At 43.2% G+C, this 13,757-nt stretch overlaps 1 protein-coding gene across 1 annotated transcript in view; it reads left to right on the forward strand.

The window, feature by feature from the left end:
- The window catches only part of PTPRJ (protein tyrosine phosphatase receptor type J), an 80,387-nt gene that overhangs the window by 42,465 nt on the left and 24,165 nt on the right, over nt 1-13,757 (forward strand). The window contains exons 2-6 of the mRNA XM_087745728.1: nt 7,045-7,063; nt 8,108-8,275; nt 9,046-9,312; nt 9,867-10,133; nt 13,043-13,309. Coding sequence (XP_087601854.1) covers nt 7,045-7,063; nt 8,108-8,275; nt 9,046-9,312; nt 9,867-10,133; nt 13,043-13,309 — 988 coding nt within the window. The remainder of the gene's footprint in view (nt 1-7,044; nt 7,064-8,107; nt 8,276-9,045; nt 9,313-9,866; nt 10,134-13,042; nt 13,310-13,757) is intronic.

Below are 13,757 nucleotides of genomic sequence, written 5' to 3' on the forward strand. Positions count from 1 at the left end.
CTGTTCTCTTTGTAAACTCCTTCAGCAGGAGCGTCTCTGAAGAGACATTACATGTAGGACTTACTGGGTTATGAAAATAATTTAAACTCATTGAAACTTCTCAGCCTTTCTCCAGGATGAAGTTTTGTTGTTGTTTTCTCAGTTGGAAGATTGCAGGATGCTTGGAGGGATGCTACGGAACTGTGAGGTGGTTTGCAGCACTTACTACCTGTAGTTCATGAGGACCTGCAGGTTTGGGGGGAAACAGAGAAGAACTACTGGGTTGTATGGAAAAGTTTTAAACTGATGTTTGATCTGGAAGCCATTGGAAAGAAGTCTAGTGGTGCTTCCTAGGGTCAGTGGTGAGAGAGCTATCAGTTGTGATGCAGTTGTTTGGTGTCTGGGCCTATTGTCAGCCCGTTCCTACCAAAATCTGTGCTGCTTGGTCTTAGGTATTTCAGTTGCTAGTTTGTTTTGTATGTGCACAGGTAAGTGAATCACTTCCTTGTACCAAACCACAGGAAAACTTATCCAAGAAATCTCTTCTTGAAGGTAGGACTGAGGAAGGCAAAACAGATCTAACAGGTACAATTCAGATGAGATCCATTCTGTATTTTTCTCTTTATTTTGGATATGTTGCCCAGAAAACTCCTCGCTCCTAGGCTAGCCATCTGAGAAGCAGATACAGGTAAAATTTGGAGAAAAATCAGGAGAGGAGGAAAGAACTTTCTCCAGTATGTTTCACCACAAATTTTCATTCGGTGTCTCATCTTGCGTTTCCTACAAGGCTTTGTCTTCCGTGACATTTTTAGATCACTGGAAGTGCTGCACAAACCAGAATCTCCTCACCTGTTTTCATAAAAGGCAGTGGAAAAAATTTTATTTCATTCCTCTTTGGAGGAGGCTTGCTTCAGAATTTAGAAATGTCAGGGGTAAAATATAAATACATGCAAAGTGGAAATAGTCTTTCCTCTTTCACGTAACTGCATAATAGCTCAAAATAGCCTGGGCACGGTTGTGTATGGCTGTTGACTGCTTTAGGGTTTTGCATAGCTTCCTAATACAACATGGTGTCCTAAGAGGGTGTAGCCCTACCCAATTAATAACAAATACCAGCTCATGTTTCTTTCTTTTGGGTTCTGGTCTGGATCTCCATCTGGTCCCATGCAGTCTCATTAGCGGAGCTGCTCATTTAGGGTTAAAAGAAGACTCAACTCCAAAGATCTTGCAAAAACTTAGTGCACTGCTTCTAAAATTAGAGCTTTTTTCCCCAGGATAAACCCACTTAAACCAAACATTCTGTGAAATGGTGTTTTGTGGATGGGCTGTGAGTACCTGCCTAAGATACCAGAGGGAAAGAAAACATGTGGAGCTGACACTTGCCACAACATATTTTCAGTTTTTCATTGGAAGTGAATGTGTCATATTATTGAGATCATCTAGTGTTAATTTGAGTCAAAAAACCTGTTGTGGGTTACAGTAAAAATTAATTTAGCAGAGTAAATATGCACTGGAAAATGAAGAAAACAAAACCCCCCGCCCTAGCACCAAATCCAGAAAGTAATCTTAAATGAAACTATATAACATAATTAAATGTTAGCTTCTGACTTAGCCTCCTGTTGACTATTTCCTCCTTCAAGTAGTAAGGACTTGATACAGGAGGGCCACTGAAATTGATAACTGAACTGTTAGCGTAGCTTGGAGCGAATCTACAGCACGCAGGCTTAATCTACGTTGTCTTTTTTCTTTTCATACAATAAGCACAGAGGAAAACACTTGCTTTTCTTGGCTTGGCATATCTTTAATTGTGTATGAATTTCTATTCATTTTACAATAATATAACAGTATAATGATTTATGCTTAGAAGTTGTCTGCTTAAATGCAGATAAATGCTTTGCAATTGAAGACTTAGGACATTTTAGGAAGAAATGAGAAAATATGGCAAAATATTACACAAGTATATTTTAGCTCATTTTCCAGTATGATATTTTTTCACCCCCAAACCCACAAATTGTCAAAGGCATGTTACTTGAACTAGGTTCGTATAGGTTTAGGCACATAGTTCCGTGCCTCGGTTCAGGTGATCTCATTTTTTTTTTGCCTGGTGCTGCAGGCGTACGAACTTCATTAATTTGGACATAATGCGGAAATGAATGAGGTGAAACAGCCCTGAGATGGTTTGCAAGGGACAGAAATATACGTCTTTCCAAACCCTATCCTGTCTCTGAGACTGTTGTCTCCTGCAGGAAGGTATTGCTCCCTGCTGATTTAGACTTTACACTCCCAGTGAAGTGGGAAGATGTCCCCAGCTGGAATAACAGTCAATGCCTTACAAATCCTAGAAAATCAGCAAGTGTTGGAAAGCTGTATCAGTCTGTGGATGCAATACCTGGGCAATCCTGCTTCCATTATTGTGGGGCTTCCCAGTGGCATTCCAGGGTTTAATTTTCACTTACTTTGTGTGACCTTGAATAAAACCTCTCTGTAGGAATGCTTTCTGAATAAACCTATGCCAAGTATGAAATACTTGGTGACAGAGGGTGACAGAGTGGTCTGCAAGTTCCTGCGTCTTTGCTGCTTAATGTTTTTTGGCTGAGCAGCAATGACTGATAACATCAGTGAAGCGAAGCCTGGAGTCAAAACCATCGTGATGGTTGCAGTGTGGTGGCTTGCCCTAAAGCCCATAGTTATGGATGTGAGACAACTGATGGTAGGTGGACATAACGGGAAACAAAAAAAGGAAGCGAGGCCAGGGTTACTGGGGCACTGATCTTAATTATGCTGTTGCTTTTGTGAAAGGGTGTTGAAAAAGAATTTGGAGATATAGCTTGTGATAGCTTGGTGGTATTTTTGTGGAGCACCTCCAAACCTGAGAGCATGGGTGGGTGGAGAAGAGAAGATCTGAAGGTACACATGTCAAAAATCATTAGCTTTGAGAGGGGTGTGATTAATTTCCTGCTTTTTACATCTGACTCACAAGGCACACGCGGGTGAGCACACAAGAAATAGTAAGCAGCAGCCTCAAGTAGTGTTCTCAGAAGGGATTTGTGGCTAAGGGGTTTTTTTGGTTAGGATTGTTGGGTTTGCTCACTTTGACTGTTTAGCCAGCTTCTTAACCTTTTATTTACATGAACCAAACCACGTTGTTTGTTTTGGAAACTGGAGCACCCCAGGCAGGTGGGCTGCTGTTGACAAGGGTTTTCCCCTGGTGCAGGAACCCGAACTTCATTAGAGGGTACAGTTTGGCAGCAGAGCCAAGCTGATCTAAAGTCTTGGAGCCAGCAGAAGGGGAGGCACTGTTGTCTTCCCTGCTGCTGACCAGCTCCCGTGGCTCCCCCGATGGACGTGTACAGCAGGCATGTTTTAAATCCTGCTCCTGAAAATATCTTAGTCTTATCAAATATCAGTGGAACTTGGGCTTCTCAGTCACTTAGTATTTTTGAAGATGTTTTCCTGCAACACATCTTATTTCTTCCTCGATAAGATTACCTGTGACACTAATTATAATAATTCCTCAATTAAGCGACCCACTGTATACCTGAGGAGGATGGAGTTGAATCCTGCATCTATTACACACCACCAACTCCTGGTCAATAATAAACTGCACACGTAAGGAGTGCAGGACAGACCTTGTGCGAGTGCAGATGAATTTTTCAGCTCCTCTGGAACGTACAGCCTTTGATCAGGCTCAAAGCGTGGCTGTGTGACACATGAAAAGATTCATTTGCCATAGCTGATGGCAGCGATGAATTTGTGCGTACACATCTTTCCTGTTGTTCAGTTGAAATGTTCAGTGTTTTGCATTTTGCTGTCTTTTCTTGATCTGTGGAGTATTTTCCTGGGGAGGGATGTTCCACCCCTACCCCAAGTTCCATTTTTTTGGTTAAAAAAATACCTAACTCTATACATGAATAATATGGATTCATGTCATTGACAAGAAAAGCGGAAATGGCAGGGCTCCTGATGTATTAGATGATGCAAACACAAGGAGAATCAGGTGTTCAGCACAGGTATCCTCTGAAATAATAAACAAATGTTTTGTGTAAATAGCATCTCGTTAACTAATAACATAATGCTGGAGAACAGTTCAGTTCATGGCTTGTGTTGAAAAATAGAGCCTGGAACGACTGAGTCAGGCAGGCTGACGCTTGGGAATGGGATCATTTGTTTTGCGCGGTTTTGTGTTTCAGAAGGAGGCCTGCCTGCTGCCGACGGGATGTGGGTATTTTTGAATTTGGTTTGCACATAGGGTTCTGGAAAGTCAGAGGGGTATTGTGAGGGGATATTGCCAAAGTGTTTGATAAACAAAAGCAAGTAAAATGATGAGATGTTCGTTCGTCACATGACAGGAATTTTAGCATAACTTCCCTTTTGTTGTTTGAGTATCATTAACAAAACCCGTGCATGACAGTACAACCAAGTTTCTAGCAGCCTAGTAATAATTTGCCGTTAGATCAGATGGTTGTAGCTGTGGGTAAAACAGGAATCAACACGCTTCTTATTTGAGCTGGCAGGGAAGAAATGGGGAGGTGAGAAGCAGGGGTGCAGGGGACTTGGTAGTGGCGTGCCTGTTTCTCAGTCATATGATGTCTGCTGTTCCTGTCGCTCGGGAAGGATGCTGTGTGCCTGAACTCAAAATGTGGGGAGGAGACAAGGAACTTCGTCATCTTCAGACAGTTTTACAGAAGAGAAAGTAGCTGAAGGACAGGTTGTAAATGATGTCAGGCTTTTGCTGTTTTGTTTGTAGGGCTGCAGAAGTCACTGTGACTTACTGAGTCCTGTGGTGTTTCTTGTTGTTGTTTTTGTTCTTCTTTTTGTGATTTCCCTTTCTTATTAAATATAACAACTTTTTGGCTTTGCCTTTAGATTGCCCTGCTTTTCAGGGAATCCCACCTCTTGCTCATCATTCAGCAGCTGTTTCCACATAGCTTAGCACTTCTACTCTGAATGCTGCAGGGTAGTGTTTTCCTGCCTTAAGAGCGGCTTTTTCCTTTGTAGTCTCTTCTTCCTTTGTGAAAGAGTACAGAAGGGCTCTTGACCTGAGTGCAGATGAACATTTCCTCACTTCCTAATAGCCTTGCAGTTTGGCTGGGCTCTCAAATATTCAGAAAGGTTGAGGAGGAGCCTCATGCTTCTAGGTAGGACATCTGAATCCCAAGTAATGTCCTTTGTGTCCTGAGTTGTCAGTAGGGCTGTGCTAAAGACGACCAGGCATTAGGTCTTTGCTTACAAGCGCTCTTTTGCCTAGGAAGTGTGCCCAGACTCTTCTTGCTGTGGCACCGAGACAATCGCAGGCTGGAAGGGAGTCCCTCCACTTGAAGCTTGCTTCTGCTGCATTTCTCCTTACTGTAAAGCTGGAGGGGTTGCTTCTAATGTTGCTTCTAGTCAGCTGGCCTGCCTCATCTTTGTGGAGAGTGCTTTTTGTAGTGTCATATGGAGAACAAGATGATTTAATGGTATCTTCTGACTGCTTTTTGAGGATGTGTCTGCTGGGACCCACGACTGTGATGCAGGGAGCTACTGCTGAGGGAGCTACTTGTGGCACCAGCAGTGTGAGAGCTGGGGGGCGAGTTATTTGGGATTCAAGCTTTGCATTGGGTTGATGTGATACAGCTGCTTATTTTGAGTTAGCTCATGGAATTGCAGAAAAGGCTAAGAAACTGTCTAAGAAAACAGGGTGGAAAAAGAAAATGAGACAATTTCAAGTGCTTTAGATAAATGTGTCAACCTCTGCAATCAGCAGGCTCGATCCTTTGTGTGGGTAAAGCACCATCCAGCATAAAGCTAAGCCGGATTTTCTAGGAGCAACACAGTAGAAGGTCCAACCAAAGGACTAGCCCTTCTGCAGGTGATGTTAGAGCAGTCAGGGCTGGAGACTGTCTCCAGCTGCACTCACTGTGATGCCAAAACCCAGACCCAGAGGTGCATGGGCAGAAACCTCCCGTGCCCACAGGCCTCCCTGGCACAAGGCACTGCGACCTGCGGATCTCCAGCACCACGCTGGGGACCTGCCTGTCTGTGGGACACGTGTCTCTGCATGCTTGTTTTTGCTTTGTCATGTGTAGCTTTGCAAAGTGAATAGTTGTATTTAATCCCTGATAGAATTGCTGAAGTAATCTGTTTGTTACACGACAGAAGTGGCTGCTGCAGTCAGTTGGTGTCAGCCGGCTACAAGAGTCTCGAGTCTCAGGAAATCACAGTTTTCCTCTCAAGCGCCTGCAGACCTCAGTCTGGGGCTTTCGTTTCACTCCTTGAGGAGCATTTTGTGCTGCCACCTGGAGGGAGGTGAAGAAAATTTACAGGCCAGTTTGCACACTAACAGGAAGGGAAATAGCTTATTTGGAAGTAAAAGCATGAAGTTGAAAGACTAAAAATCATTTTCAAAGCAAAATTCTTGTGTGCCTGTCAGTATTGCTAGCAGAGTAGTTTCAGGTTGCAGTTAAATGGCAACTGCTGATACTTTATGGATATGTGCATATATATAAACTAGGTTTAAGAGTATATACAAAGTGTTTTTAACTCTGACTACACTGAGTTTGTTTCAGAAAATGCAAAATATTCTTTTGTGAGAAGTAATAATAAACTTTATACAGCAACAGGAAGAAAGGAAAAAAAAATCTATGAATAAAAAAGGCCTAATTCGCATTTGTTGCTTTTTGTGGGATGGTGTTGAAGGTACTAACTAAAGTGTCTTTCGACTAAGATCTTGTAGTGGGTTTGTTTTTAAATTTATATGTGCAAAATACTCAGCATATGTTATGCACCCTGTTTTTGTGACAAAATAAACTGTTTGGTTTAAAAAAAAAAAAAAAAAGTGGTAACTAACATTTTACCAGCATGTCTGTGTTTTTTTTTTTTTCTCTAACAGTTTGGTATACTTTTGGTGTTATTTTTGTCAGTAGATTTTTACATATCTCTCTTGCAGGTTGAAAAGTCTAGAGTGCAACAATAGATTTTTTTTTTTTTTTAACTGAATTCCACCCCCCCATATGTTAATTAAACCAGTCCTTATTTTATTTGAGCTTCCAGTAGTTTTAAAGTTTTAATTTGTATTTTTTTTTTCAGGTCAGATGTATAATTGCCTGTAAGTATCATTCTGTTACTCAATTATATATATATATATATTTAATATAACTCTCATTATCTTTATTTCTTTTAAGAAAGATTGAACAGTATCAGCTAAGTATTCAAAAAAAACTTCCTGAAAAGAATTTTTAGAAATAGCATTCAAAAATGTAAACTCGCTTATTTTAGTGACTGTAATTCCTGCAATGTGTTTAAGGATATTTAAAGATATAAATGTGCACTTTAATCCCTTTGCTTTTCAATTTGTAAAGAGTTCTGGTAAAATCAAGTACAGATATAACGTGCTTAGGAAGATTGGAAAATATACTTAAAGGCAATACGAAACAAACCCGAAAACAAAAAAAGACACCCAAAGTGATGCTTTAAGGATTTTCTGGAGTATAGGAACTGCTGTACTTGCCAAGATGGCAAGTTTTCATGTGGCAAAAATTTCCAAAAGTGCTTGCAGATGAGTCCTACCTTAATATTGAACATCAGACTTGTATGAGTTAGCCTTTAAATTTTAGGGCCAGAATCAACTCTCTCCACACTTTGAGCTGCGCTATGTCAACCTCAAGTTGTTTTCTGTAGGTATAGCATGTCTCTTCCTTACTTGTGGGAACACACTCTGTGACTATGAGAACTTTTTTGCTCATACACTGAGAGGAAGAGACAAAATTGCTACGCCAGGTTAAGTAAAGCAGCTAGCTTCTGATAATACGTGAGAAAAATACACATGCAGAATGTGGCTGCAAGTTTATTCCGTTCTCTTCAAACAAAACTGCACTGAAAAAAATGGCAGATCGTTGTCGCTTTCATCCAAAGCGTGAGTAGAGTCAGTGAATGACCGAAATAATGTGGCAATCTCTTAATGTAAATCAAGTCGTCTGACAGAAGTTAAAAGTGGTAAAACCAGGAAATGCGCAGTGAAATCTCTGTAGAACAAACTGGGAAAGCAGAAGTGACTGTGGGTCTGTGCATATCTAAAAAGGACTGTACTTTTGCAAATGGGAAACCCTGAAGTTTTCTAAAGATACTTATTGCTTTGTATTCTTTCTTTCAGGCACTGAGGATTGCAGTTCAAAAAATGTAACTGCAGAAACAGGAACCAGTAGTAATGATAATTTATCAGTAAACTCTACAATTGGAAATGAAACCTATGGAGGTGGAAGATTGTCCAGGGATGTGTCACCATCTGATAGCGCAATAAGTGATCAGAACAATGTAACACGTAAGTGGTTTGGAATGTGACTGGGATGTGAATCTTCAGGGTGTTTTGTGCTTTTATACTGTGTTAGCATTTTAAGCCCAAGCTCTAGTCCAGAGTGCAAAGAGCATGCAGGGGCATGGATTCAGCTGCTTTACTGGAGTAGAGAATGGGTCAAAGAAATCTATCTGCACAGCTGACTGGGAGCGTAGTTTGACACGGATTGTTGCGTGGCCTTGAAAAGTAGTTTTATTACTGTTAGACTTGGGCTCCCTTCCCTGCTTATAATGGCTTTTTAGGTTACAGCTGCAATTGTTCAAACGTGCTGTAACATACAGATTTGAAATACATACTTAACAGAGTACAGCTGAAGTACTCTACCTAGTATAGAGGGTATCATGTATCTAGAGGAAAGCTGTGTAAATTTTGCAGCTGGAAAGGCTCTTCTCTTTGGGAAAGCCAGTTTAGGAAAAAATAACAGCAGGTTGTGTATTCCAGTCTTTCTCAGCACCCTGCACTAAGTTGGCAGTTGAGGCAGGACAGTAATCACTGCTGCACCTAGACAGTTTTAATCCTTGAGATGAAGTGAAACTTGAGGAGTTAGAGAAAGAGACGATTGCAGAACTAGCAAGTGTGCCTTGCAACATGTAAGGGTGACTTGATTATTTTCCCAGGCTGATTACTATTTTACAAAGTCCTGTTGTTTGGGTAGGGTGGGGAGAAGAGTGATTTCTGTGTTCGTCAGCAAATATTCTTGCAGATTAAAAGATTTTTTTTTTTCTTGCCTTTCACAGAGCCCAGACTAGTTCTTAATCTCAAAGCAGAACATGTTGGCATGACTTATGTCAGCTTAACATGGGTGGTGAACGACAATGCTTCGAACTCCTACATGTACAGGATAGAGGTTGTAAGTGGTACCTCTGTTAGGAACCTGATGTCCAGTGTCACCAAAGCCGAAATTACCGAGTTAATCCCTGGGACATTGTATAATTTCACAGTATTTGCAGTAGCAAATGACAGTCAGACGGAAGGAGAAGGGGTGTCCATAATCCTGTATACAAGTAAGTCACAGTTGCTTGCAGCCCTGTTCCTGCTGGGCTGTATTTTGCTGTGCAGCTCAGGGCTATACTTACATACGTGAGGACTATAATTTACTACTATTCTGTATAGACATGACATTTTAGTCCTGGAGCCTGATCTGGGCTGTATGAAAAGGATAGGATGTTAGTGTGCAGCAGAAACACAGCCCTGATGTTTGTGTTTTGTTTTTATTTATCTTCCTTCCTCACCTTCCCTTCTGTCCTCATCTCTTTCCTGCCCACCTCTCTGGATTCCCAAGGGAAGCCCTGGGAGCACTGACACAGTGGTGACCTGTAATTTTGCTTTGGAGTGTCAAAGGAAGATGAATCCCATTCAGAATGACTTCAGTTTTCCCTTAGCTGCCCATTGATCCAAGGCCTCCATGAGCTTCTGGCGATGTTGTTGGGGTGCTCCTGCACTCTGAACAATGAGTGATGTGGAGGGAATGAAGTAGTGGTGTGCCTGTGCTTCTTCTGTCCATGTTTGTGAGCAGATGTTCTTGCAGGTTGACAGTTTGTTGTCTTGCCTTTCACAGAGACCAGCCCAGTTTTTGATCTCCAGGCAGAATACGTTGGTACTGAGAAAGTCAACTTGATGTGGGCGGTGAATGACAATGCATCCGACTCCTACACATACAGGATAGAGGTTGTAAGTGCCACCTTTATTAGGAACCTGACGTCCAGTGTCACCAGAGTCGAAATTACCGAGTTAACTCCTGGGACGATGTACAATTTCACAGTATATGCAGTAGTGAATGACAGTCAGACAGAAGAAGAAGGGGTGTCCATCATCCTGTATACAAGTAAGTAAGTCACAATTTCTTGCAGCCCTGTTCTGGTGGGCAGCTCAGAGCTCTGCCTACCTACCTGAGGGCTGAAATATAAAACTATTGCGTATAGATGTGATGTTTTAATCCTGGAGCCTAATCTGGGCTGTCTACTAAGCATTGGGTCTTAATGTGTGGAAGAGACATATCCCTGCTTTAAAAAAAAACCAAAGCAAAAGCAGTCAGGCAAAACCCACCCTCCTTCCCCCCCATCCTCATCTTCTCATATGGGAGATAACTTCCTGTCACAAGTACTCAGTGAGCCAACTAGGAAAGATGCCCTCCTAGACTTGCTATTTGTGAATAGAGAAGAACTCATGCAGGATGTGGCTGTCTTGGCCTCAGTGATCGTGAAATGGTTGAGTTTAAAATTTTCAGTGCAATACGAAAAAAAGACAGCAGAGTTGCTACCCTGGACTTTGAGAGAGTAAACTTTAAGCTATTCAGGGAGCTACTTACCAGAATACCCTGGGAATCTGCTTTTGAGGCCTTAGGAGTCCACAAGTGCCGGTCAGTTTTTAAGAACCACCTTTTAGAAGCACAGGAGCAGACAATTCTGCTGCATCTAAAGTCAAGCAAGTGGGGCAGAAGGCCAGCTTGGCTGAACAGGGAACTCCTTATGGAGCTCAAGAAGAAAAAGAATTGGTATGATCTCTGGAAGCAAGGTCAGGCTTTCCAGGAAGATTACAGAGCTGTGGTTCGTATATGCAGGGAGAAGATACGAAAGGCCAAAACTCAACTGGAGTTGAAACTGGCCGGTGGTGTGTCAGACAAGGAAAAAAAGGCTTTTTAAAGTATGTTAATAGCAAGAGGAGGTGTAAAGAAAACATTGCACTGATACTTGTTGAAGATGGTCACCTGACTAATAGGGATGAAGAAAAAGCGGAGGCATTCAGTGCTTTTCTTGCCTCGGTCTTTAATAATACAGATAGACCTTGGGCAGCCTGGTCCTCTGAGTCGGAGGACCACAAGTGTGGGAACAATGACTTTCCGTTTGTGGACGCCAAAATTGTAAGGGACCAGCTGTATCAGCTGAATGTTCACAAGTCCATGGGGCCTGATGGGATTAGCATCCCAGAGTACTGAAGGAGCTAGCGGATGTTATGGCAGGACCCCTCTTGATCATCTACCAAAGGTCTTGGGAGTCTGGGGAGGTCTCGGCTGACCAGAAGCTAGCCAATGTTATTCCAATCTACAGAAAGCATGTGAGGGAAGACCCAGGGCAATACAGACCTGTTAGACTAACCTCAGTTCCTGGAAAAATTATGGAGAAGATTGTACTGGGTACTATTGAAAGGCATTTAAAGACTGATGCAATCATCAGGCACAATCAACATGGGTTCACAAAGGGAAAGTCCTGTTTAACTAATTTGACATTCTTCTATGATAGGGTCACCCGCCTAGTGGATGAAGGGAAGGCGGTGGATGTAGTTTTTCTGGATTTTAGTAAGGCTTTTGATACTGTCCCTCACAGCATCCTTCTGGACACGTTGTCCAACTGTGGGATGAGCAGGTTCACGGTGTGCTGGGTGAAGAACTGGCTGAAGGGCAGAGCTGAAAGCGTTGTAATGAATGGGGCTGCATCTGGCTGGTGACAGGTCACCAGCGGTGTTCCTCAGGGCTCAATTCTAGGGCCAGTTCTGTTCAATAACTTTATCAATGATCTGGATGCAGGAGTTGAATGCACCATTACCAAGTGTGCTGATGGTACCAAACTGGAAGGTGCTGTTGACTCTCTTGAGGGACAGGAGGCCTTGCAGAGGGATCTAGACAGGTTGGAGTATTGGGCTGTGATTAATGGGATGAAATTCAACAAGTTGAAATGCCAGATTCTACACCTGGGACAGAGTAACACTGGGCACAAGTATAAATTGGGAGAGGAGTGGCTGGAGAGCAGCCCTGCAGAAAGGGATCTGGGGGTGCTGGTCGGCGGCAGGCTCAGTATGAGCCAGCAGTGTGCCCTGGCAGCCAAGAGGGCAAACCGCATCCTGGGGTCCATCAAACACAGTATCGCCAGCCGGTCAAAAGAGGCGATTATCCTGCTGTATTCAGCATTGTTGTGGCCTCACCTCGAGTACTGTGTGCAGGTCTGGGCCCCACAATTTAAGAAGGGTGTGAAGGTCCTTGAATGCACCCAGAGGAGGGCAACAAAGCTGGTGAAAGGGCTGGAAGGAGTGTCCCATGAGGAACAGCTAGGCACTCTGGCTTTGTCTGCTTTGGAGAAAAGGAGGCTGAGGGGAGACCTCGTTGTTCTCTGCAGCTTCCTGAGGAGGGGATGTGGAGAGGGAGGTGCTGGGCTCTTCTTCCTGGGATCCAGTGATAGGACTCATGGGAATGGTTCAAAGCTGTGCCAGGGGATGTTTAGACTTGGCATTAGGAAGCAATTTTTTTTACAGAGAGGGTGGTCAAACACTGGAACAGGCTTCCTAGAGAGATGGTCAATGCCCCAAGCACGTCAGTGTTTAAGAGGCAATGCCCTCAATAGTACACGTTAACACTTGGTCAGCCCTGAAGTGGTCAGGCAGTTGGACTAGATGATCGTTGTAGGTCCATTCCAACTGAAATTATGCTACTCGTTCCTGCCCGCCTGTCTAGATTACCAAGGGAAGCACTGGGAGTGCTGTCAGAATGATGGCCTGTGCTTCTGCTTTGGAGTGTCAAAGAGAGATGAATCCCACTTAAGATGACTTTTCTTCAGTTTCTCCTAGCCGCCCATTGATGCAAAAGCCTCCATGAGCTTCTGCCAATGTTGTTGGGGTGCTCCTGCACTCTGAACAATGAGTGATATGGAGGGAATGAAGTAGTGGTGTGCCTGTGCTGCTTCTGTTCATGTTTGTGAGCCCACGTTCTTGCAGGTTGACAGATTGTTGTCTTGCCTTTCACAGAGCCCAGCCCAGTTCTTGATCTCAAGGCAGAATATGTTGGTACTGAGAAAGTCAACTTAATGTGGGCGGTGAATGACAATGCATCCGACTCCTACACGTACAGGATAGAGGTTGTAAGTGCCACCTTTATTAGGAACCTGACGTCCAGTGTCACCAGAGTCGAAATTACCGAGTTAACTCCTGGGACGATGTACAATTTCACAGTATATGCAGTAGCGAATGACAGTCAGACGGAAGGAGAAGGGGTGTCCAGAATCCTGTATACAAGTAAGTTATGATTGCTTGCAGCTCTGTTTCTGGTGGATCATATTTTGCTGTGCAGCTCAGGGCTCTGCCTGCCTACCTGGGGGTTGAAATATAATACAAGCCTTACCTGGGCTGTCTTCTAAGAATGGGGGGTTCATGTGTAGAAGAAACATAGCCCTGGTTTTGGGGTTTTTTTTGTTTGTTTTGGTTTGGGTTTTTTTGGTTTTGTTTTAAAACACCAAACCCCCTCCAACCTCACCCCCCACCTGGAAACAAAAAATCCCCCACAGCAAGAACAAAACCAAAAACCAACCAACCAACCAAAGCCCCTTCCTTCTGCACCATACTTATCCCTTTCCTGCCCACCTCTCTATATTTCCAAGGAAGGCCCTTGGAGTGCTGGCACAGTGGTGACCTGTGATTCTGCTTTGGCGTGTCTAATGGAGATGAATCACGCTCAGAATGACTT

This window comes from Nipponia nippon, unplaced genomic scaffold (genome assembly GCF_047370975.1).
Source record: "Nipponia nippon isolate SJK-2023a ecotype South Korea unplaced genomic scaffold, ASM4737097v1 scaffold_10, whole genome shotgun sequence".
Taxonomy (NCBI): domain Eukaryota; kingdom Metazoa; phylum Chordata; class Aves; order Pelecaniformes; family Threskiornithidae; genus Nipponia; species Nipponia nippon.